Below are 26,835 nucleotides of genomic sequence, written 5' to 3'. Positions count from 1 at the left end.
ACTATAGCTGTTGTCCAGCAGTAGCCCCACTGGGGTGACACACTAACACTGTTCTGCACCAGTAGCTCCATTGGGGTGACACACTATAGCTGTTCTGCACCAGTAGCTCCACTGGGGTGACATACTATAGCTGTTGTCCACCAGTAGCCCCACTGGGGAGACACACTAACACTGTTCTGCACTAATAGCCCCACTTGGGTGACACACTAACACTGTTTTGCACCAGTAGCTCCACTGGGGTGACACACTAACACTGTTCTGCACCAGTAGCCCCACTGGGGTGACACACTATAGCTGTTCTTCACCAGTAGCCACACTGGGGTGACACACTATAGCTGTTCTGCACCAGTAGCCACACTGGGGTGACACACTAACACTGTTCTACACCAGTAGCCCCACTGGGGTGACACACTACAGCTGTTCTTCACCAGTGGCCCAACTGAGGAGACACACTTTGTGATTTCAGCTGATAAATTATTTTGTTTGTGCATGTGAGTTTGCAAGCAACATTTGAAAACCTTTAGAGGGTCTGAATACTTCTTCAAGGCACTCTATACAAACTTGTGTACACACACACGCACACTTGTGTGTGTGCAGTACTTGCACTTGAGAACATACGCATGCATACACACACATGTGCACCCACACACACTTGTACACACACAGATACTTGTACATACACATACAAACACAAACTTGTGAGCACACAATCATACATATACTCACAGACTTGTACACATACTGTACACAGCTCATGATTTGGTCTCCAGTATTTAACACTCCAGGTTTGGAGAACAGATCAGACAGTGTGTAATAGCAAAGAAAGGAGGATGACTAAAGTGCCTTTTAAGCTGTGAAGATTTTTATTTCCTATATGCAGGTTCAATTCCGTAGAGATTACTGAACTGCTCTCTCATGGAGCATCCTACCAAACAGTCTGAAACATTGTCTGAAACACTGCAAGATCTCCAATGGATTTGAGCTTCTGTGTGCATTTACATATTGCAGTTTTTCAGTGTGCATACAATAACCCTACCACAAAAAGAGATCATACGTGCCCACCCACACTGTCTACTGGAGCTTGAAGCTACACATGCTGAAACAATCTACACATGCTATACAATCCTCCAGAGAGGGCGTGGGAGACAGTACACTCACACTCACAGAGGCAGGAGCAGCCTGGAATTTCCAGCTTCCCCACGCTGCTGAAAGCCCCATTCCTGTTGTACAATGATTAAGAAACAGAAACTGCAGAGTAATGTAGGGCTGAATGCTGCAGCCACTTCTCTTGTGTCAAGGCTGGTAAAGCTGAATATTGAAAGAAACAAAACTCTGCATGAGATCAGAACGGATGCAAACAAGAGGAGGCCGTTCAGCAGATCAGAGCAGCCAGCGGTTAATCGATCTGAGCATCTCATCCAGCTGTTTCGTGAAAGAAACCGGGGTATCGGCTTCAACAACGGTTGGCTGTCTCGTTCCACACCCTTTGTGTCAAGAAGTACCTCCTGTTCTAGCTTTTAAATGCACTTCTTCGTAGTTTCCACCTCTGCCCCCCGCACCACGGTCATGTTTCAGTGTTCATTCAGCAACAGCAAGAAAAATCATAGGAATGCTGCTATCATCTTATTTCTCCTGCAAATTCTACCATTTCCACGGAAAAGGTGACGCATGGATACCTTGGATAAGAAAATCATGCCAAATGCTGCTTTAATTCAAATGGGAAATGAATTCTTCCCTGCCCAAAGGAATGTGACCTGTGTCTGATATTTGTTTGGCAGTGTGGGTGAGTGGGCTGGATCACATGCAGTGTGTGAGTCAGTCTTAAAGGCAACAGGAGCATCCCTGAGCTCAGGCAGAACTTCTCTTATTCACTTTATAAGCATAAGAATGTCATGTCATTTGCCAAACCACTTTATACCATACAGTGTTTCAGGAAGCTGGAGCCTACCCGGCAAGCAACGAGCACAAGGCAGGGTACACCCTGGACAGGGCGCCAGTCCATCGCAGGGCAAGTGCAAGCCAATCATACACGGGGACAATTGGGAGGACACTGGGATAACTCCTTACTCTTATCGAGAAATACCCGGGGATCTTAATGGCCACTGAGAGTCAGGACCTCGGTTAAACGTCTCATCCGAAAGATGGCACCCACTACAGTACAGTGTCCCCGCCACAGTACCCACACATTAGGACCCACACAGACGGCAGGGTGGTGTCCCCATCCGGTCCCACTAACACCACTTCCAGCAGCAACCATGGAAGGTACTGACCAGGCTCAACCCTGCTTAGCTTCAGTGCGTAGCCAGTTGAGAGCTGCAGGGTGATATATTTGCTGGCTATTCTAAGAAAAAGAATAAAGAATATGAAATGTGCTGTTTTGTGCTTCTCTGCACAGTGTGTTTTCTGTTTGGGGCTAATTGATAGCTGCTTCTGGTAAGAGTGGCACAAGGCACAAGGGAGAGCAGGTCTAGACTCTGTTGCAGGACCCATGTAGCCATACCCAGTTACACACAGGGGCAGCTCAGAGACACCAGTTCACCTAGTCAGGGTGTCTGTGGAACGTGGGAGGAATCTGGGTCTCCCGGCAAAAGCCTCACAAACCTGGACAGAGCACGCAAGCACCACACAGAAGGTGTCCAAGTCCACAGTCAAACTCAGCAGCTCTTCAGATTCGCATGCGATAGAGAGCTAAGAAACCATGACCAGGTTTTGAATGACCTGGGCGTTGTGACAACATGCAGTAAGTAAGAGAACGCATGGCACAGGACAAACATGTCCGCCTCTCACCAAAAACACTCCCCAAACAGGTCTAGAGGAAAGTTAGAGAACGTGAAAGCAATTTCTTCTAATGAGCTGTGTGATCAAAACAAATGTTTGAATTAGAAGAATAACATTTGCAATACTCATTAGCGATTGCACAGACATTTAAACATACTTTATTACTCTTCATCACTCCTCTACAGACATTTCATACAGCAACATAACAAAGATTACAAATGAGAGGAGACCATTCGGCCCATCTAACCCATTTAATAAGTAGTCGGTGATTGAGCTGAGCCATACAGCCACTTTTTAAGATGGATCGTTTCTATACACCCACAACCCTGTGTGTAAAGAAGTACCTCCTGTGCTGATCTGAGAATCTCATTCAGCTGTTTCATATGGAAACTAAAAAAACCTCCAACCACACGGTGGGGTAGCTTGTTCCACACTCCCACCACTCTTTGTGTAACGAATTGCCCCTCGTGTTTATGACCTCTAGCTGGTGTTGCACTGTTGATTCTGAGGAAGCCCGCTGTGTTGATGTTTGCTGTTGCCTTTCGCCATTGAAGATTGTGAATACTTGGATCAGGCCCCCTTCTGGTCTTCTTTCTGCAAGAATGAACAGGTAAAGTTCTTTTCACCTGTCAGGGTAGGGCATTGCTTTAAACCAAGGAATGTATCTGCTTGCTCTTCCCAGTACTGGTTCCAGATTGCCTTTTGTTATGATGAAATGACCACAGATACACACAATATTCTAACTATAGTTTACACATTGTGTAAACAGTATATAACAAAATCATTGTACAATCTAGCATAATATGCCTAAATTGATCTGTACCTTTAACTATGGTTTTTCACATGCCCTTTTATTGCCCTCCACATTGCCTGGAGGGTGAATTTGTTTCCAGATACGCCAGCTTAAAAAATAAGGTTAATGCTTATCCTGCTGTTGCATCTTCATCAGACATGAACAACAACAACAAAAATCATAATAATCCATCCGTCATTAATTTCTGTGTAGTCCCACACGAGGTGCTGGCGAGTAATAACAAAGTGTCTGCCTGTGCTCTGAGAAGGAAAGTGAAAGTGTTTCCTAGTGAAATGAGATCATTGATGGATTGGTTAACCTTGGCAAACACACACATTTTTAAACATTTATAGTATACTCTGGGTACTTTTCCACCCAGGAGCTCCTCCCACTGGCCCTGTTCACAAACCTTCTGTTAAACCTTTTTTTCCAAACTATTTTTCAGCACGTGCTCAGCCTGTATGTATATAAACACCCCAGCCTCCCTGACTGTAGACTTGTGCTTGTACATTTCACTGACTGAACAGTACTGCGGCACAGAGAGACCCACAGGGCTTCACAGAAGAAAGATGGGTCAGGAGACTTTCAAGAAGAGCTGTGGTAAGATGTTCCACCTCATCACATACCGATAATTTCATTTATTATTTTAAGATAATGTAAGGATTGTTGTGCTGCAACATGTACCTAATGTGTCAGAGGGTTAATAGCATATTATCTATGAATTAATATGTACTGAGAGCACAAGCAATAGACTTCTAAGAAGCAATCTTTTTCAGTTATAATGTATTTGTAAAGATTTCCAGCTGGGGGAAAAATAATCAGCCACAGTGAGATATAAATTATACATGTACAGTATGTACAGTACAGTTATTATGCAAATCAGTAATTATCCATTTTCCCTATGTTATGAAAAAAATTGTGTTCACATATGTACTGTACATACAGTATGAGGCTTGAAATTGATGACACAGGTACATGAGGGGCTACTCAGCCTCATGGCAATATGCTGCATGAGAGACAGAGGCACACTGTCCTTAGAGCACATGCAGTACACTCAAACTACCCAGTCATTTCATCCTTGTTTATGGTTTGTCCTTTTCCCGGAAGAGAATGTGGATGCTGAAAATCATTAGTAATTTAATTAATAAAATCAATACTGCAGATCACTGAACTACAGTAGATTAGGTCTGCGAATGCTCTTTGAAACTGTCCTCTGCTGGTGAAGTGGAACGATGGCACGAGGTGTAGATGTGATTCCCAGCACCCATGGGCTCCTGTCTGTGGTTAGTGGAGTCATCTTTGTAGGCTACAATTTTAGCAGCATGGAGCTGATTTGCTTCAGACTTTTTTATGGTGGGGGGGAAGGGCTACAAACGGAGGAAATGGGAGCAAGTTTAAAAGCCATTGTGTTGTAGTTATTGGAGGAACGCCAGTTATTGGACTGTTTTCAAAGCTGAGTTTTTCAAATCATAACAAAAACATCCACACTTCCTATAACCACAGTTTCTGTTACGAAACACTAGGTTAGATGACTGCTTTGGAGCCTCAATGTTATTTACATGCATCATTAATACATATTACACACATATACCCACAGACACACATTGCAGGTAATTGTTTACAACAAGGATCGGTATTTTCAATGCTTTACATAGGAAGCAATTCATAATTTCCTGTTTAACATGACTTTAGGTCACATTGCTTTAATGGGAGAGTAGCACTTCCTGCTTCTCCTCATGAATTAATTATGACTCAGTGAGTCAAGGTACTGTACAGTGTTTCCAAATGCATACCAGGTTCACGTGCATTTAATGTATCCTTTGAAAAAAAGTCTTGGATAGACGTCACTTTGATCTGTTTGTGAGCCTTTTGCAAATCCTGGGAGTCTTGTGTAAATGATGCTTTGGACACGGTTTGCTGCCACAGTGGAGGTGATTTGATATGAGAGGCAGAAGAAAAGAGTGAGAGAGGAGAAAGGACAGGCAGAGAGACCGAGTGAGATGTTTGCCTGGGTTGTGCGAGTCTGCAACAGACGACCCAGCCATGCCAAGGATGCTGACACCCTGTCTTATTTCAAGAAACAGTTGGGTGCCATCCTCAGATTAATGAGCGACTAACGGCCAAAAAGTCTAAATCGATCAAATGGTCTCCTGGGGGCTGTAACCTTCCTATGTTAGTAAGAAGCAGAATTAATATGAATATTGCATTGCTAGTAATCTTATTCCCCAGGCTTTCATGAGATAAGAGCTGACAAGAGTCTGTTATTGATTAGCGGCTGTGCAGTGCAGGAAAGGTGTCTTGTGTGAAGCGACACACGAGACACTGCGAGAATACAGCGCGGCGCTGCTGCAGGAAGTCAACACTTATAGCCACCGTCTCCTCGCAGCCTGTGGCTGTGGCTTTTTTACACTCACACGTACTGTATATTTACACTTGACCACAGCGGTGCGCGTATAGACATACGTGTGCTTGCAGAGTCGATACGAAGGAGGGTGCTGTACGTCTTTGAGGATCTCTTTCCAAGCCTGCCTGTAAGATGATGAACAAGACACAGAGAATGTTAACTTGGAGGAGCCTGGGTTTGGGAGAGCAGGAGTGTGGATATGCAGAACGTGGCCAATAGTGATGTGCTGTGGGTGCTGACCTGTGGTGTAGCCCCCTGCAGTGGGAGATCTGTATATCTGAGAGCATGCCTTGCGCTTGATGTGTGAACCCTCTGGCCTGTGTGCCAGTAGATCGCTCCAGGTTGGATGGGCAGTGAAGTGGGCAAACAGAGGACTTCAAACACATGGTGTGTGCCAGCCAGCAGAGCCCCCTCTCTGCCAAGACTTTGCTTTCATGATCCACATCTGGCCAGGATCATCAGAGACTCCTCTGAGCCGGGGAGCAGGATGGGCAGAGCTGATCGGCATCCGATCACTACGTCCGGGCGGGCTTGAGTGGGCTAGGGCATCTTAAATGTGCCCTGTGCCACCACGACCCCTGTGTCCTGCCTGCCATGAGTGTGCTTGAAGCTGGAGCAGTCTGCTTGCGAGATTCTGCTTGCACATACTCTACACACCGTTTCGGCTCAAGGCTGCAAGCAGACAGTGCCCATGGCGTTTTGCAGAGGGATGTGTGCGCATGCAAACTGCTTCTGTACTGGGACATCTTGCTGCTTTATACCAAGAAGCTGTGAGCCCTGTCTTGTCAGCTTGGAAATGCAGGTTCCATTACAGAAAGGACAAAGGCAACCATGCAGTGAGAGTCCCATGGGCACCGTCCCAAGCTCACAGCCAGATCAGAAAGAAACCCCAACTAAAAGCTCATAAAGATATACTGCATACAATAACAGGGGTATACAATCAAGCACAACAGCATGCTATAAAACAATCTGCAATAAGAAATACAGTTTCTTTGTATACTGTTGCAGTGTTGAATGCCAATAGTCCTGTTATACACAGAGATCTGGGCGATGATAGAGTGCAGAGAGGGAAAGAGAGCCAGTGTGGGTAGCAGGACCTGACAGAGAAGAGCAAAGAAATGGAGACGAGGGACAGGAGGAGGGGGAGAGGAAGTGTGGCCTAGTGGCTAGTGAAAAGACAGCCTCAAGGTCCTCTGTAGACACTGCAGGTTGGCCGCCAGTCCCTAAGAGGAAGTTCCTCTCGATGCACCTGTGTGTTTCTCGCCTTCCCACAGCACTCACTGGACAGGTGCTGAAGAGGACACACGCAGGGAACTTTCTCTTTCGGTCTCACCAGCGCTTTCATTTTCACCCACCTTATTGTTTTTATTGCCATTCCGGAGTAATTCAATACGCTGTGATCCTGGTCAAGATCACAGATCGTGAAAGATAAGTGACTAAAAGGTACAAGACATAAAAGATTAACGGATACAAGAAGGTCATTGAAAACTAGTTTTTTTTCCCGTGCAGTTTCCAGTAAATGACAATCGGCACAACTCTAGATTACAAGCCCAGCAGACAGCCAGGGAGCAGGAGAGAGGGATCGAAAGTGAGCAGGCAGGAGGAGAGAGGGGCAGGAAGAGTGAGAGAGAGGGAGTGAGGGGCTGGAAGAGTGAGAGAGAGGGAGTGAGGGGCTGGAAGAGTGAGAGAGAGGGAGTGAGGGACTGGAAGAGTGAGATTGAGGGAGAAGTACAAAGCCATGATATTTAGAAACTTACCTAACAGGCTCCCGATTGGCTGAGTTGAGTGCGGGCTGAGCTCTCTGATCCAGGTGTCACGGGTTCGAGTCCGGGTCGGGTCACTAGAGCCCACTGCAAGCGGATCAAGAGTCCGGCCTGTGGGCCCAGCACTCCCTGCGGCAGAGAGGGAGCTGGCGATCCCAGCCTGGCAGTGAGCCTGACGGCCTGTCTTCTCTCTCCCTCTCCACAGCGGGGGCGTCCCTTCGCCGCTGCGGCCGGCGCTGCCTGGGGCCGCTCACCTTCCACCCCCACGCCAAGGGCTCCAGCATCTCGCTCCGCGCGGGGGGGCTGCTGGCGGAGAGGGTGGGCTGCTCCTTCAAGGACGCCATCGTGTTCACCAGCCGGCCGCTGCGGGTGGGCGAGGTCGCGCGCCTGCGGGTGGAGCGCGGCGAGGGCCGCTGGCACGGCGCCCTGCGCCTGGGTGTCGCCTCTTGGCACCCCTCCCACCTGGACCCCGACCTCCTGCCCCCCTTCGCCTGCCCCGACCTGCAGCAGCTCCCGGGCTTCTGGGTGGAGCCGCTGCCCGAGGAGTGCGCCTCCCCCGGCAACGAGCTGGCCTTCTGGGTCACCAAGCGGGGAGAGCTGCACTTCCAGGTCAACGGCGGGTGTAAGCATAAGCTGCTGGGCGGCATTGACATCAGCGCCCCCTTGTGGGGGCTCATCGACGTGTACGGGCAGACCCGGGCGCTGTGGATGCTGGGTAAGTACAAGGATGGGTACCTTACCCGCACAGACCATGTTATCCTGTAGCTCTAGAGCTGTCCAGTAGCACTGTATTGTGTTGTCCTGTAGCTCTAGAGCTGTACTGTAGCACTGTATTGTGTTGTCCTGTAGCTCTAGAGCTGTACCGTAGCTGTAGAGCTGTATGGTGTTGTCCTGTAGCTCTAGAGCTGTAGTGTAGCTCTAGAGCTGTACTGAAGTGCTGTATTGATGCTGTAGAGCTGTCCAGTAGCACTGTATTGTGTTGTCCTGTAGCTCTAGAGCTGTACTGTAGCTGTAGAACTGTACCATGTTGTCCTGAAGCTCTAGAGCTGTACTGTAGCTGTAGAGCTGTATGGTGTTGTCCTGTAGGTCTAGAGCTGTACTGAAGTGCTGTATTGATGCTGTAGAGCTGTCCAATAGCACTGTACTGTGTTGTCCTGTAGCTCTAGAGCTGTACTGAAGTGCTGTATTGATGCTGTAGAGCTGTAGAACTAATGTTCCTGTGGTGTGCTGCTCTTCCCAGGCTCGAAGAAGAAGGGCTGGTTTTCCACCCGGACGTCGTGCCCTGTCCAGGTGTCCAGTCCCATCTCCCCGCTGGACTGCTGTGTCAGCTTCTCCACGCAGGCAGGAAGGACCCCACCAGCAGGTCAGCAGATCCCACAGAAGGCCTAAGCCGCCTGCTGTTAAAGATTTGTATTACTGCCCAGTGACACGGGCAGGTGAAACTGGAAGGTGCATTGCAGGGCCTTATTCTCCCTTAATTATTCAGTGAACTACTAAAATGCAGGGCGCCTGTGAAGGCAACTGACCTAACCGTGTCATGAAACCTGTGCACTGTGGGACACATATAGAAATGGCACCATTGGGACCTCATAATTATGGACAGCTCAGAGGACATTAGGATCATAGCTGTCCACTAGACTTTCTGCCACAAGCACACACTGCTCGATCTCAGTGAAGCCAGCATCCTCTGCTGTCCACAGTCGCTCTCCATGTTCCCTCTCCACTGCAGTGCACTTTTCATGGCGCACTGGTGCAGAAAGGCTGTCTGATTTCATAAGCACCCTAGACATGACAATCAGATGCGGGTGGAAAGGAAAACCTGGACTGGAATGTGGAGGGGGAATAGGCGTTCCAGTCAATCAGGCCTGGTCATTTTTAGGTGGAATAAAGTCTTGCAATGAAAGGGGTGGCAGAGCCAAAGGTGCCATTCCTGGGCCATCAGCAGCGATGGCAATCTTGTTTTCCTGGCTGCTCGGTGCCAGGAGCTGTCCACACTCGGGTGTCTGAGCCCGCCTCTCTGTGTCGTTGTCTACAGACCCTGTCCCGGCCAGCTGCTTCTCGTCCGACGAGGACTGCATCATCTGCTTCTCCGAGGCGGCCTCGACTGTCCTGTCCTGCGGCCACCAGTGCCTCTGCGTCACGTGCGTGGAGAGGGTGTGGCGCGAGTTTGGGGAGTGTCCGCTCTGCCGCCAGGCCATCACGCATGTGGTCCACGCGACACATGTCAGGGAGAGCTCCTGACATGGGCGGGCTGGAGATCGCCGATCGATGCCGAGACCGCAGAACAAGAGACAGTTCTAAGCTACCTCCTGCTCCCATTTGAAAAGCATGCCACTCGAACCCACCACCCAGCTGAAGATGGGTAGGAACTCTTTCTTTCTAAGAGTGCTTTCCGGGGGGGGGGTTGGGTGCTCATCGGGAAGAGACTGTGAGGTAACCCACAGCTACACCCCCCCTCTCTTCAGTGGAAGAGACCCACCTGCACAGACCTGAGCTTTCTGAGTGCTGTCTCATTACCCTGAAAGACAGCTCACCGATATTCACAAGCAGCCCACGAGGCCTTCTGGAGAACCTAACGGGAGAATTTGTTGATGTGTCGGCCCGTGGGCACTATTAGGTTGCTCCATCCTCTGATTTCTACCTCACGACAGCGGAAGCCCACCCTTGAGCCTTGACACAGAGTAGGTGTCCACAGACTCCCAGCATCCCTCGAGCTCAGAGGGCACGAGCGAGAGAGACTTTTTTTTTTAACAGCAGTGCAAAGAGCAAGAGAGCCAAGCCCCTGGGCAAAGTGCACAAAAATAATACCGTTTACAGCCGCAAACAAAGCACACATGACACGTGCTTTATTTTATTCTTGGGCAGTTTATACTGTATATCCTTCCAACACATTCCCCAGAACCAAGAAAACAGAGACTATTTCCGCACTTATCTCTGGGTAGATAGAGTTCCTTATAACTCACATTTTATCTCATCGCGGTTTGTTTTGAATTCCTCAAGACCTACTGTGTGTAACAGTGATGAATAGCATGTTTGCTACAGTGCCTAGAGTACGTTTACTGGTAGAAAGTCACTATGCCCGACCAGGGTAGAGCTTACGCATCTATAGCCAATCAATGGTTTTGATCAGATCTATCCAGGCAGTGTTCAGCACCCTGACAAAACATTCACCCGCTTACGAGTGCAATATAGGAATAAAAAGAGGGAGTTAACTGAGTTAATACATTCTGATTCAAAGAGCTTTAATAATAATAATAATAATTGCTTACACTTATATAGCGCTTTTCTGGACACCACTCAAAGCGCTTCACAGGTAATGGGGACTCCCCTCCACCATCACCAATGTGCAGCTTTACTGACTGATAAATTGCAGAGTTGCCAAACAAATGACAATTAGCCAACATTGATGAACATTTGTGCACAATGACATACGATACATTTCTGAGATGTTGTTTGATATAATATTCCTACTCTCTGTGTGGGAGGGAGGAGCAGAGCACAGTCAAGATTCAGGGTGAACAGGAAGGAGAGAGCAATAGGCCTTTTTATACTCCCGGACTGTATGATAAACGCATGCACAGCTACACGGAGCGCACACACACACACTCATTCACACACGTCTGCTGCCACAAGCTGATCTGCTGGAAGTCACTCAACACCAGCATCACACTGCTGAAAGGACATTCAATTTCATCTGAGAATGGAGAGAAGATCTGACCTCTAGCTGAATGAATGACAGACCAGAGTCAGAAGGAGAGAGAGAGGGGAAGGAGAGAAAAAGAGAGAGTGATACATAAAGGAAAAGAGAGAGTTTTTGTTCTGCAATAGAAAACCTGATTCTGACTTTTAGATTGGAAAAGCAGTGACAAAAAGCGGTCTTTGTGACCTTGGGGGATTTAAACTGGACGAATTAATACCACTGGGGTGATACTGGACCATGGCGTTCTGCACACAGACAATCACACTACATAAATACAGTGTCTGAAAATGCACAGAATGCATCTATTTGCTGTATGATTTGTAAATATCGTCTTTGTAAAGAAATTGATTAAGTTGTCTTTGAAATGAATACTGTTCTATTTTGACATATTTTTTTATTTAACAGTTGATTGCTGCTGGAATAAATGTCTATTTTCTAGAAAAGCATGGTTGTTCGTGTGGTTACTTTGTGAAAATGGTCTGGGCTCTGTTCCTGTGAGAGGGAGACCTGCAGCCACAGAGCCCAGCTCGAGGGCAGTTTCGTTTCCCTCAATGGCTCCGGTCTGCTGCAAATCCCACCATCTGCGGAGTAGTAATGCACATCAGCTCATGGGTTTTTAAACCCTAGCAATTAGTGCAGATTCCAGATTGGAATTCGCCAGCGGCAGGGCAGGTGGAGGTTTTCATTCGACCGGAAGGACAAGCATTAGTACACCAGTGTGAGAACACTAGCACAACTGGATTTATATACCAGCTGCATATCCATATTGAGATAGGCATGTGTACACGTAACAGGCCGAGCTATACTGCAATCAAGCACGTCCACAGGTATGAGCAATAACGAGGTAACAACGGCATATTACTCCTTCACGTAGTATCCAAACCTGCTCAGACAGGTCTCCCACAGTCCCAATCTGTGACAAGAATGCAGGAGCCAAACTATAAATGCCCCCTGCGTGCAGCATTGGATGGAGGCCACTATAGCTACAAGTATAACCAATAACATTGTCCCATGTGGCGTCTAAGCCTGCACAGACAGGTGTCCCAGCAGAACACCACCACACTGAGCTCTGCGACGCACAAATCTGTGACAGACTCCAGGAGTCAGGACGTGACTGCCTGCTGCACTTCTCAGATGACTGAATTGTCTGCTGGGCAGGCTCTTCTTCAACAGGGTGAAGGGGGGGAAAGTCACTGGGGCAGGTCAGATCTGTGAGGAGAGTGGAGCTGCACTGACCGCCCATAACAACATAACCCCCCCCACCCCTTCAGCAAACGTAACAGAGACAGACGCCCCCCCCTCCCTCCTGCGTGCATTATTGAACACCTATAAATCCATTCAGTTCCCAGTTGGCGCGCAAACGGCAGGAGCCCAGCTGCTTGTGCGCCACACTCAAGGAAATGTTTCAAGACTGTCAGGTAAGATTCCAGCAGATCAAAGCAATGGTATGAAGGACAAAGAAGAGAACTGCAGGAGTTACTGGGCCATGCCAGCACAGACACAGAGGACGTCAACTGAGCGGGCTTGCGCAGCTCAAAAGCACTCCCAAATGCTTTCAAGATTGCTGCCACCTGTGTTTAGTAAGGTGGGACATTCCCGTCACACCCTGCCATCCAGTATTTCAAGAAGGGCTGCAGCGAAAAGAATGCTGCCAAGAGCCAAACCTGCCACCGTGCCAAGCACTGCCACTACAGCCTGTCGAGCAGGAACCGTCCCTTTGAGCCCCAGGGGCTGGCGCCGTGTTTCCAGAAAGCGAGAGACTGGTCCAGCAGCTGCAGGAGCTCTGGGTTATTGTTAAGAATCACTCTCGCCCCTTCCATATGACTCTGGCGACAGCACCTCTTGTTGTTATTTCTAGATTCTCTCACAACCTTCTAAAACCCACCGTATGCCACTTTAGCCTGTGGTTACTGGGTCCTCCTGGCTGAGCTGAATCCTGTGAAAGGCTCAGGTGCTGTATCAGTTTGTGCTTGGATAAACAGAACGCAAACTGTACATCTCCAGTATCCTCCCTTTGCTATTTCTCTGATTGCTTCCGCCATCTTCTCTCAGTCAAATGTTATCGACATGAATTCCTGCTTGCAGGAGCCCTCAGATCAGTGCGCGGGGCTGCGGGGGTGTCATACAAGTGTGCTGGGCTGTGGGGGTGTCAGACCAGTGTGCTAGGCTGTGGGGGTGTCAGACCAGTACGCTAGGCTGTGGGGGTGTCAGGCCAGTGTACCCAGCTGTGGGGGTGTCAGATCAGTGCGTGGGGCTGTGGGGGTGTCAGACCAGTGCGCTGGGCTATGGGGGTGTCAGACCAGTGTACTCAACTGTTGGGGTGTCAGATCAGTACACTGGGCTGTGGGGGTGTCAGACCAGTGTACCCAGCTGTGGGGGTGTCAGACCAGTGTACTCAGCTGTTGGGGTGTCAGATCAGTACACTGGGCTGTGGGGGTGTCAGACCAGTGTACCCAGCTGTGGGGGTGTCAGACCAGTGTACTCAGCTGTTGGGGTGTCAGATCAGTACACTGGGCTGTGGGGGTGTCAGACCACTGTAACCAGCTTTGGGGGTGTCAGACCAGTGTACTCAGCTGTTGGGGTGTCAGATCAGTACACTGGGCTGTGGGGGTGTCAGATCAGCATCCCCAAACACCACAGTATCCACTATAGCCTAGCCCTGTGCTTTCTCAGGACCTGATACAGACAAGCACCCAGAAAACTGCTATTTCTACCCTGTGGCATAGAAGCGTTATGGAGGAACACTGGAGAATTGTGGGGAAGCCGCCAGCTATTCATTTATTACACAGCGGGGCTATTTAAAACAGAGCTAATCCATCAGCAACAGATCATGTTGTCTTGACCACTCAGTGCTCCAGCCACACTGTGAAAATCACTGCCAATGTCTTAAAATACACTAGAGTCTGAGGACAGAGGTCTACTGAAACCACAGGCCCAGAAAAAGAGAGAGAGGTGCTTTAATGATTTAAATACACACTCCTTGGGTGAATGCAAAGGGTTGGAGAGGAACACTGTCATGCATGTATGCCTCAAGAAATAAATGAAATTTATCATTCTGCTCAAATCCAGGGGTCTCCTTTAAATGATCAGTCTGATCAATGGATCAAATCAATCTGTTTAATTAAGTCAGGCCTGACAATTAAACTTAATTGTGAGTCTGCAGTCATGCGAGGATAATAATAGTAATTGCTCACACTTACACAGTGCTTTTCTGGTCACTCCACTCAAAAAGATTGACATTTTATGGGGACTCCCCTCCATCACCACCAGTGTGCAGCCCCACCTGGATGATGTGATGGCAGCCTTAGTGCACCAGTACTATCACCACACACCAACTCTCAGCGGGGAGGAGAACAGAGTGATGAAGCCAGTTCAGAGATGGGGATTGTTAGGAGGCCGTGATTGGTAAAGGCCAGGGGGAAAGGCCGGGGTTACACCCCTACTCTTTTCGAGAAACACCCTGGGATTTTTAAAGACAGCAGAGAGTCAGGACCTCAGTTTTATATCTCATCCGAAGGATGGCACCTTTTTTTACAGTATAGTGTCCCCATCACTATACTGGGGCATCAGGACCCACACAGACTGCAGGGTGAGCGCCCCCTGCTGGCCCCACTAACAACACTTCAAGCAGCAACCTTAGCTTTCCCAGGAGGTCTCCCATCCAGGTACTGGGCAGCTTCAGTGGGCTGGCAGTCGTGAGCTGCAGGGTGATATAATCAGCTCAGCCCAATCTAATCCAGTCTAATCCGCCGCAGTGCCTGAATAACACCTGTGTAATCCTGCCGATTGTCAAGTCACTGAGGAGCCAGTCGGAGATGAGGATGCCAGTCCAAACGAGCTGGCATCTAGTGCACTGAACAACGAGTTGCTGGCACAAACCTTTCCAATCCGCAGATGGCACAAGAGCCACCTGGCCTGTTCACATGGCACATAGCACCAACATACTCCCTAACACCCCTTCCAGCTGGGCCAGCCTTGTTCCTAAAGCTTTACAATAGGCAAGCAGACAGCAGCATGGAATGTACTCTGAGCCAAGTCAAGAATAAAATAACCCTCTCATTGATTGCAATACTGTGTGCCCACTCACACTAAAACTATTTTTATACAAACTCCAACAGATCGTACATCAGTATGCCTTTAGTTTCTCTAAGAAACCCGAAGATAACTGCATTTTCCTGAGTGAAAATGCCTTTTTATTTCTGAAAACAAATTTCATTCTGCAATTCAAATGAACACATTTTTATTTCTAGATTTTTATTCATATTTTACCCTCTGAATGTGTTTGCAGCAAGACTGTACCACTCACAAACAACAGAGCAGGAAAGAAGTCTTCCTGGTTAAAAAAACCTGTGGTCATTCATATATTGGTCATTCATAGTGTTCCGTTTGCTTGGGCCTCTTACTTTTGGAATCTGTTGTATACCCGTAAATGGCCATTTTAACTGTTTCTATGCCAAAAGCCTTGTTTTAGCTGGGTCCCAAGTCTGCTGATATTGTACACATTTTCACCCCTATTCAGAGGCTGGTGCTGCCCCCTGCTGACAGAAATGAGAAGGAGCCACTTCCTGACACTGCGGAGCCCAGGCTGAGCACGCGAGGTCCTGGTTTCCCACACTGTCTGCTGAACACGGTTATAAAACAGCAATGTGACCCTCTGTGTGTTACCTTTCTAGAGAGGTAAAACACACAAGCAAGCGACTGAGAAATGACAATTCAAACACACACACACTGACACATACCCACAGACACACACACATACTCATGGACACACACACCCACAAACGCACACACACACTTACTCATACTGACAGACACACACAGACTTGCACATACCCACAGACACACACACACAGACACATACTGTACCCACAGACACATACAAACCGGCAAATACCCACAGACACACACTGACACATACCAAGAAACACACACACACACACAGCACCCACAAACTCACACAGACTGACACATACCCACAGAAACACACACACACCCACACAAACCGATATACCTACACACATAGGCAGCCTCATGCTCACAGACACACACAGATAGACATACGTACACACAGGGACTGGCCCATACCCACAGACACAAAATTCAGGAGACCTCCACTCACGTGGAGTGGCACATATCCACACATACGAACTTGCACAGATCTAAACGCGAGCAAGTTTGCAAAGACCCCCACACACAACACCGCCGGGGTCAGAGAAGGAGCCATGCAGCTGTCCCCTACCCCTGTGCAGAAGGCAGAGGAGGAGACAGGCGGGGGCCACAGGAACAAAGAGGCAGAAAAAAGAGAGAGAGAGCGAGGGGGGGAGGAGTAAACGAGAAAGAGTGCAATTTCAAACTCCCCATCCTCTGACTGAACGGCAGCGCGCTTGAACCTTCGCAGGCGGCGTGCAGCAGGTCAGAGGGAGGATGTGGCAGAGCCGGAGGACCACAGACCCCGCTCTCCGACAGCTGCGTACACGTCTCCGCGCGACACCTCTCCTCATCCCACTGCCCCGGAGCCTTCGCTCTCCCTAAGAAACAGCCGAAACCGGCGGATACCCCAGCCCTGCCCAGCTCTCTCCCAGGGACGTTTCCACGCTGTGACTCTGCTCCTCCTTGGTTACGACAAAAAAGGTCACGGAAACCATTGCGAATATCTTGGATGCTTTTGGACACAAACGAAAAGACGACCCGGTCAGCTGCTTCACAACCAGTGGGTTCTTTCTCAACCTGGTGGCTCTATTTTCGTTTTTTTTCCCCCCCCTCGGTCGAGAATGTGGCAGATTGTGACGGCGACTTCCTGTGTCAGAGAGAAGGGCGCTTTCGGGTTTCGGGCTGAATCCTCGGAGGGACGCTGGCTCTGAGGGCCTGATGCTGGGACGGGCACTCTGTTCTCGTATGTGGGTGCCATGACACTGGGATGCTGGAACTGCCCTGCTGGATGACTTTGTGTGAAGCCATTACCTGATTCCCATTACCAGTACCAGTACCATTATCACACCTCTACTGGAATGGATCCTCCTCACACGGAAGCACTGTTTTAATTTGTGCTTTAGACCTACCTGGCCTGCTGGGCTTATAGACATCATCTTGGGTTTATTTCACAAACGCCTCGTTAAATTACTTTCTCCTTTTTGGACCCAGGCGACACCACATTGACCCATTCTCTAAACAGAATCACCGCTTCTGTTTTTACCTGTTTGTGGCGGAGGTCCACACTCTGGGATATTGGTGTCAGCCGGGGGATTTCCGGGCATCTGGGACTGCTGGCAGGGTCATGGCATCTCTCCTGATGAAGTTGTTCCGCCTGGGGGGGGAGAAGAAGAAAATCAGGCATTATGAGAACGTACGGAGAGACGTCAACCCACAGGATGGCTGGGAGACGGTGGGCGAACTGGGAGACGGTGCCTTCGGGAAGGTCTACAAGGTAAGAGGGGCTGCTGGGACTGGAATTCCAGCGGGAACCCATGCACTGTGTGTGCCAGGGAGTGTTTTGTGCATCACTGAGGGTGGACTGTACTGTATGTGTCGTTGAATCTGAATCTGACTCTGAAGGATCCTTCTTGGGACCAGACTACAGAATGAATTAGCAACCAACTACCCAAATAAGGTATTTGGGCCAAATTTTCTTCTCTAGTTTGCAAGCTTTCTTATATCAGGTACTGTACATGTATGTCCTGTGGCTGTTTTTAGCTCAGCCAACATGAGAATGGTAACAGACGAAGAGGAGGCCCATTATCTCGCCCAGCCGTTTCTTTAAGATTCAAGAGGAATGAGGAATGGCCAGCCAGTGTGTTTCAAACACTAAGAGCCCTCCAGCTGCATCTCCTTTTTCAAAGCATAAGCTCTTAATTTGTGTCCTCTTGAGCTTTTTTTACGCATAGAAATAGCAGAACAAACAGTGACTAGCTGAAAAAGTCAAATTGAGAAAGGGGACAAATCCAAGAAACTGCTTGGACCGGACCAGATCAGATGGGTTTTGCACTCCAGCAAATGAGCTGTGCTGTTCTCTGAGGTATAGCCACTTGGATGAAATGTGCGTGCCATTTTCTCAGTTCAAGACCAAAGATGTTCACCTCATTAGAGGTGTCTGTGTCTGGCATCAGTGGGATGAGGAATTACTGTTGTTACTCTTTTCTGAACTGTCTGTCCACAGGTCTTGCCTAACTTCACAAGCACAGCCACACAGTAACACTTGCCTATTGATATCACTATATATATAACACTAGAATGAAGCGTTCCACAGGAAGAGGCTGTGTGCTATCTAACAGACCATATAACACCCAGCCTCCCCTGCAGAGTCACAGACTCCATCAGAAAACAGAGACAAAAACATGAACCACCTCAGAATCTAAGGCCTCCCCATCAACATGCCTGCAAAGGAACATATCCTTATTCCTGACTTACACAACTCCCACCAAAGCATCATCTCAGAACTAAAATATTACATAAATACTCTATATGAGCATTATGACAAGAACTACCTCTGAGGGACCGAATCAAAATTAGTTTTGACTAAACATAACCATGGCTAAGATGAAATTTCTATGGCATTTTTAACCCTATCCAGCAACTACTGTATATACTGAACCCGAGCTTAATTTGCAGTAATTTCAATACCAAAGAAGATGTGCTCAAAGGTGACATATTCGTCTTCAAAAAGTGATCCAATTTATTGTTTAGATCACTCCTCTATTAACCTGCATCCTCATGCATTGTAGTATAAGAATATCCATGCCTAAAAGTATGTCAAAATGTCACAATGGCATGCTGTATACAGTATGTAAGTGTGAGTGTGTGTGTGTCTGTGTCTGTGTGCCCTGCGATGGACTGGCGTCCTGTCCAAGGTGTATCCTACCTTCCTGTGACAGGCTCTGGCTCATCCAGGACCATGAATTGGAAAGAAATGGTTAGAAAATGGTTGGATGGATATTTGAAAGTGGGTGGCACAGTGGCACAGTGGCCAGCAATGCTGCTTCAGTGCAGCCCTGGGTTCAGTTCCTGGGGGTGCCATCTGCTTGGAGTTTGCCTGCTCTTGCTGTGTTCCCATGGGTTTCCTTGGGGTCCCACAGTCCAAAGACATACTGCTCGCTTAATTGTCTTCTGGGGAATGGGCCCTAGTGAGATTGTCTCTGTGTCAGTGAGTGCCCTGTGGTAGACTGGCATCCCACCCAGGGTGCATCCTGTCCTGCGCCAAGTGCTTCCTGGGGTAGGCTCTGGGCTACCATGACCCCATGAATTGGATAAACGATTATTGAAAGTAATGTGATATTTGCAGGCTTTGAGGTGGAGCTGGAGTTAGGATTAGATTTACCCTTTAACATAGCCTTCAAATACTAAAGAGATCTGTCTAAATCGGGGAGTTAAGAAGGCACAGACTTGCAGACTCTGTTACGTAAGCAGGAACTTGGTACCTTCGGTGACCCTGAGGAGTGGGAAGATGCCCCGAGCCCCCAGGGATCAAGAATAATTAAGAGAATCAAGACAGCGCGGTGCTCTTGTGAACCTGCATTAAGCCCTGGTGCAGAAGCACTGAGCTAGTTAACATGCATGGGCTGAGCTGTTGGTGCCTGAGCCAGGCCGATGTGGTTTTGGTTTGCTTTCTTCATTGTTTCTTTTTCTGTGCTCACGGATTTTACATACATTTCAGAAGAAGAGAGCCTGCGGCTCGGCCCTCTGGGTAACACAGAGAGCTAGCTACCTCAGGGGCTTGACGCCGATGTCCCTGCTGTGGCCAGCGGTGCAGGGCTCGAAGGTGCTTTTTTAGAAACGCCCGCCCTCTCCCCTGCAGTGTTATTAGAAGCAGAGGGCGCTGCCTGCACTGGAACTGCGCATGGGCCATTGCCGGAGCCCGCGATGGCATTCTCCTTCCTGTTTCAGCCAGCGTGGAGGGCAGGCGAGAGAGCGAGGGGGTGCGTGTGTGTGTGTGTCTGTGTTTTCGGTGATGGAGTCTCGCGGGCCTCCTGTCTGAGAAGCCACAGTCTCTTCCGCTCTGAGCTGCCTGGCTCAGCCCCCCCCAGCCCTCACTCTGCACCTGTGTGTGATCACTGCGGTCAGGCCAGCACACAGCTCCTCCAGGGCCCAGGGCCTCTCGCTGACCTGTAACTCTGGAGAAGCACATCACAAGCACGCTGTCAACACCAAGTACGCATGGAGGCGTCACATGCAACAAAGCACAGATTGTTCTTAAGATACACAATTAGTCATCAATGTCCTTCACCCATCCTTAGACTTGATTATGCTATGTAATGATATCACAGGTTATGAAGAATTATAGCCCCGATGCACAGCTGTAGCAATTACATTGCTACATTTCCATTCCTCTAGTGGATATTCATCACATGCAAGACATCAAACCCCTGCAGAGTGGCAATTACCGGAACTCATAAACCTGCCATCACATGGACCAGTGTCACCTGGCGCCATTGATATTTTAAAGTGCAGTGACTCACGGTCAGGTGGCACTATCAAATCCCCCCACTCGTACTGAGGCTATGATATCGAAGAAAGCAGGAAGGGGTTAATATTAACGGTGCATTGACAAAACCATATATTTAAGGAATGGAAGCAAGACTGTGAAATAGAATTCAGTCAGATATTTTAGTCTTTTTGTTTACACAAACTGTTGCTATGAAGTACAAACACAAGATTCATCCATCCATTTTCTTATCGTTTTATTGAATTCAGGGCAGGGCCAGAGCACAAAGGGGGCACAAGACAGGGTCCACCCTGGACAGGTTGCCGGCCCCTCGCAGACAGACACAAGATTATCCGCACAGACGCGCTTGTGGGCTTCGCCTCTTAACAAGGGGACAAGCATACAAGCACTTAGGAAAACCTCAAACAGGCAAATCTTTGGAAATCGGATTTAACCACGGCCATGTAAAAATCCTGGAATTCTAATTTATTTTCCTGACGTGTTTATTCAAAACAACATGCATTTTTCCTCGTTTACACAGCTGGGCATTTGACTGCAACAGCTCAGGTGAAGCACCTTTCTCAGGGTTACAGCAGCAGTGGGTGTGTTTTGAAAGAAGCTACTGTATCTGCTTCAGTAGCATGGCTGGGTAGCTTGTTCCATACTCCCGCTGCCCTTTATGTAAAGAAATGCCTCGTATTCTTGGTTTTAAATGCATTTCCAACTATGAAATCTGTGCGTAGTGTCCTAGTTTTAGACATAAAATCTGCTATGAGTTTAGTTTTTGATAATCTGAAGGATCCAACTGCTTCATCCAATCAGAGCTGCTGGGGAGCTGGGACCTATCCCAGCAAGCAACAGGCTCAAGGCAGGATACACCCCAGACAGGACAGAGGCCCATTGCAGAGCTGACACAAACACTTACATGCACACAAACGCACCGGGGCCAATTTTCTCAGAAGCCAATTAACCTACCAGCAGGTCTTTGGTTCATTATATAGCAATTTTCTGTTAGGTTTACTCTCTGTACTCTCCACTCAAAGTGATTTACAGGCAATGGGAACTCCCTTTCACTAGCTCCAGTGTGTAGCCCTGCCTGGATGATGGGCCAGTACTCTCCCCACACACCAGCTCTCAGTGGGGAGGAGAACAGAGTGATGAAGCCAGTTCAGAGATGGGGATTGTTAGGAGACCATGATTAGTAAAGAGACGAATTTGGACAAGACACCAGGGTAACACCTCTATTGTTTTCAAGAAACGCTCTGGGACTTAACGACCATAGAGAGCAGGACCTTGGTTTTACATCTCATCCGGAAGACGGTGCCTATTTACAGTATGGTGTCCCTGTACTGGGGGTTGGGGCATTAGGACCTAAACAGACCACAGGGTAAGCTGGCCCCACTAACACCTCCTCCAGCAGCAGCCTTAGCTTTCCCAGGAGGTCTCCCATCCAGGTACCGGCCAGGCTCACACCTGCCGAGCCCCAGTGGGTTCTCAGCTGTGAGTTGCAGGGTGATATGGCTGCTGGCAACTTTAACCATTGGTTTTTCGTAATTAAGTTAAGATCTCCAGCGAAAAAGAATTGCAGAGGTTCTGATCAAGCAGCCTGTACATGACTAGCATCTTTTCCTGACCTCTGCAGTGACTGGGGTGCTCCGGGACTCAATAGTGTCTCGGGTTATTCTGGAAATCTGTTTCTTGGCAGTGAGTCAGGAACAACGAGAGTGGCCTTCTCCTGCTCTCTTCTGACAGAAGAGCCTTTCACCAGCAGCGGCTGCGAAACAGAAAAACAAGAGAGCTACTTTAAAAAAACAAAAAACAAAAATAACGAACGTGTTCCCTAGGTAACAGGTAGGTCGCCTGGCATGCTAGAGTTGACTGTGGTTTAGTGCGACTTCCTTTCAAAGCAGTGCATGCAGCAAACAGCTTCCTGCCTACCGTGCGTCTCTGTCTCGGTTTCTGTTTGAAAAGGGCTTTTTAAAAGTTTTACAGCATCGCTCCAGATCAAAACCAAATGCCCGAACAACAGCACCCAGGGCTCTTGCAAATTGAAACACACATCTTACTCCTTCCTGCTGTCTCCAGCCCTAAACAAACACACACCAGAGCTGTCCTCTGACCCACACTAACGTCTCCATCTGCCACTTCCTCCCCTCTCTCTGCCTGTGTCTCATCGCTGCAGGCTGTTCCTCACGGCTTGTTCTGCTCGCCCAGCAGGGCTTGAAGTCTCCTGAGCTTAATCCACTGAGGGAGACCCCCTGTCACACCTGTAGCATTTCTAGTCCAAGGGGGATCCTTTCAACAGACAAGGTGCTATGTTCTAGGACGGTGATCTTCTCCCCCAGTCCTGACAAAGCACGGTTCTGCAAATCAGACCGCTTAGTCACCCCTGAGATCAGTAAAGCCCTGAAGAGCTCAGGTACCCTGCTGCGCTGCAAGAACAGGACTGAGCACGGCCACGTCCCCGCTTGTCTTTCTGCCAGGCACGCAGCCGGTCGGCGGGGCTCTCCGCCGCGGCGAAGGTGATTGACGTCCGCAGCGAGGACGAGCTGGAGGACTACATCGTGGAGATCGACATCCTGGCCGCCTGCCGCCACGGCAACATCATCGGGCTGCTCGACGCGCTCTTCTTCGAGGGACAGCTCTGGGTGAGGAAGAGGAGGGGGAGGGGCGCCGGACACTGGAAATGGCAAAGCCCCCAAAATTCTGGATCACATGTACAGATTGGCCCTGAATCTGGAATCACCGTGCACACAAAGGCTGTGGGAAAGGAAAGATATTGCTCATCCTTCCCCATTGCAACTTCCAGATCCTGTAGAGATGCCAGGAGTCACAGCCTAGCTCGGTGAAGATGTGAAAGAAGTTTATTTCACAACAAGGAGGCCTCCTATCCGATCTACATACTGTTGTTCACAAGCACCTTTCGTACTTTTTTACAGCATCTCCTCTAAGGGCCCTGAATGGCACTGGAGAAGCTGGTATTCTAGGATTGATATATTTAGATTGAACCTTTTGATCCTCCCTGCAAGTTTCCATATATGTGAATCAACAGTATGCCTGTCCAGGCTGGCAGATTCTTTGTGACAATAGCAGGTGTCTCTACAGCATGGGCTCCACACAAGAAAATCCTTCACACAGAGTAAATCCTACAATCCTCTAATGCACGGGGTACCCAGGGGTATCCTGGGGGGGGGGGTGTCTCTTCCTGAGGTCCCCCTGTGTGGGAACGGCTCTACACTGATGTCTGTGTGTGCTGTCAGCACCACATCCTCCCTTCACTAGGAAAGCTAGTGTAGTGCACTTCCAGGAAGCTGAACTTTTAAGATGCAATTTTGCCCAAATTGTAAGCAGAACAAGCAGTTCAAACATGAACCTTAATATGAGTTATCAGTCTCCACACACACCCTCTCAAGCTGTAATGGTTTCCTAGTATAAGGCAATATGTCTGGCTGCCCACAGTTTTCTGAGAAAACGTTCTCAGCAGAGTCTTTAGAACTTTAATAATTATTAAACACTGCCTGAACTAGAGCTCACAGACATTTACAATAACTAGAAGTGACTGGGTGTTAGAGCAACAGTTACATCTAATTCTTGGATTTCCAATGCAATATTTCTACTGTATTATTTTCCAGATATAACACAAAGTAAACAGACGCAGATATTTCTCACAAAGCGTTATCCTCAATGTGAAACCCTAACCATACTCCCCGGGCTTTATGCCTGACCCAAATCCCTTTACACATGACCTGCAGGACATCAGCACCAGAGGAGGGGCTTCCAATATCCAGGGTGCCATTCCTGCTCCTTCTGAACCTGGAGCCAGGAAAATGTACAGTAACTCATAGATATAAAAAAGAAGCTGGAAACATGGGTTTAGACTCCATTAAACTTCTCTAGCTTCCCAGCTCTTCCTACAATAGGTGATCGTCTCAGCAGCAGTCTGAAACTCACCAGTTCTGTTCTTGTCCTTTCCAGTGCACGACACTTCAATCTCTTCCAGGTTTTACCAGCAGCAGGCCCTAGTGCAATTCCTAACAAGCAAGCAGGAAGGGTCCACTTAATGGATTTTTTAATATTGTTTTAACCCCCATGTCTGACTGTACAAGTTTTAAATGATTGGAACCTGGATTAGATTCAGCTGCCAGGCATTAGTGTCCCTTATATCCACTGTAAGAGTGGCAAAGCGCCTCCAACATCTCTCTCTCTCTGTCAGATCCTGATTGAATTCTGTCCTGGGGGGGCTCTGGACGCCATCATGTTGGGTGAGTGACATCACTGATGAGACGAGAGCCCCTCTCCTCCCTCCCTGCGGCAGACTGTGAGTAAGCCAGTGCTCTCTGGCTGCAGGGTGTGGGGCCAGGCATTGATTGAAGAGCTCTGCCATCACATTCAAACACAGGTTTTTCCCTGGAGTGTTGCTAATGAGGGCTTTGCTCCCAGTCCAGGATCAATAAACCGCCTGCTAAACAAAGTGTATCTGACAGAGCCGCCCAGCTGTGACCTGAATTGTAAATGTAATTATTCTCTGGATGGAGCTGGATTCTCAAGTGCTGAAGTGTGATGCCATACAGATCACCAGCTGACTGGCCAACACAGTGACTGACAGACATATACACTGGCCATCTTACTGACTTTCATGATGGGCCAACTGCATGACCAACGCAGATTATGACTGAGGCAAATAACTGCAAGACCTTCTGATGGGCTCACTGGCACGGTGACTGTCTAACTGCTGACCGACACACCGACTGACCAGCCAGTTGACTGGCTGTATTGACTGATCCAGGGAGTGATACACAAATGAATGACACCCTAACTGACCAACACATCAGCTGACACACTAAGGGACACACTGACAGACTCACACAGGGACTGACAGAGTGAACCACACACTAACTGACTGACACACTGACAGACTCACACAGGGACCGACAGAGTGAACCACACACTAACTGACTGACACACTGACCGACACACTGACAGACTCACACAGGGACCGACAGAGTGAACCACACACTAACTGACTGACACACTGACCGACACACTGACAGACTCACACAGGGACCGACAGAGTGAACCACACACTAACTGACTGACACACTGACCGACACACTGACAGACTCACACAGGGACCGACAGAGTGAACCACACACTAACTGACTGACACACTGACCGACACACTGACAGACTCACACAGGGACCGACAGAGTGAACCACACACTAACTGACTGACACACTGACCGACACACTGACAGACTCACACAGGGACTGACAGAGTGAACCACACACTAACTGACTGACACACCAGCTAACACACTGACATAATGAGAGACTCACACAGGGACTAACAGAGTGAACGACACACACACTGACAGACTCACACACGGAGTGACAGAGTAAATGGCACACTAACTGACCGACACGCTGACAGACTCACAAAGGGACTAATAGCGTGCCGCTGTCTGTGTGTGGCAGAGCTGGAGAGAGGCCTGACGGAGCCGCAGATTAGAGAGGTGTGCTGGCAGACCCTGCAGGCGCTGGACTATCTGCACCAGAACAAGGTCATCCACAGGGACCTCAAGGCTGGAAACATCCTGCTGACACTGGAGGGTGAAGTCAAGCTGGGTGAGGAGGACCGGACACTGTTGGACAACACTTCATCTCTGTGACTCTCTCTGGCTGGGCTGTACATTTATATACAGAGCCCATCTCTCACTGGCTGGACTGTATATTTATCATATGCAGAGCCTGTCTCTCTCTGGCTGGGCTGTAAATTTATTATATACAGAGCCTGTGTCTCTGTTTCTGGGCTCTATTTTTATATACAGAACCTATCTCTCTCTGTCTAGACTGTATATTTATTTAGAGAGCCTGTTTCTCTCTGTCTGGCCTGTATATTTCTATACAGAGCCCATCTCTCACTGGCTGGACTGTGTATTTATTATATACAGAGCCTGTCTCTCTCTTTCTGGGCTGTATATC

At 48.6% G+C, this 26,835-nt stretch overlaps 2 protein-coding genes across 3 annotated transcripts in view; both read left to right on the top strand.

Moving 5' to 3' along the window:
- Positions 1-2,255: 2,255 nt before the first annotated feature.
- On the top strand, positions 2,256-10,128 carry LOC138225564 (E3 ubiquitin-protein ligase NEURL3). The gene is made up of 5 exons (XM_069185994.1): positions 2,256-2,262; positions 3,333-3,388; positions 7,820-8,453; positions 8,979-9,101; positions 9,774-10,128. The coding sequence occupies exons 1-5, from the start codon at positions 2,256-2,258 to the stop codon at positions 9,977-9,979; spliced, it is 1,026 nt and encodes a 341-aa protein (XP_069042095.1). The 3' UTR covers positions 9,980-10,128.
- A 6,887-nt stretch (positions 10,129-17,015) lies between these two features.
- LOC102690650 (STE20-like serine/threonine-protein kinase) overlaps positions 17,016-26,835 on the top strand; it is a 27,519-nt gene continuing 17,699 nt past the window's right edge. For both annotated transcript variants that reach the window (XM_069180915.1, XM_069180914.1), the window contains exons 1-4: positions 17,016-17,862; positions 23,337-23,501; positions 25,067-25,115; positions 26,329-26,478. In XM_069180915.1, the coding sequence (XP_069037016.1) occupies positions 17,713-17,862; positions 23,337-23,501; positions 25,067-25,115; positions 26,329-26,478 (514 nt within the window). In that variant the 5' untranslated portion in view covers positions 17,016-17,712. The remainder of the gene's footprint in view (positions 17,863-23,336; positions 23,502-25,066; positions 25,116-26,328; positions 26,479-26,835) is intronic.

The sequence above is a fragment of the Lepisosteus oculatus genome, chromosome 2 (assembly GCF_040954835.1).
Source record: "Lepisosteus oculatus isolate fLepOcu1 chromosome 2, fLepOcu1.hap2, whole genome shotgun sequence".
Classification (NCBI taxonomy): domain Eukaryota; kingdom Metazoa; phylum Chordata; class Actinopteri; order Semionotiformes; family Lepisosteidae; genus Lepisosteus; species Lepisosteus oculatus.
Note: the sequence above shows the minus strand (reverse complement) of the source record. Positions and strands in the feature narration are given on the sequence as shown.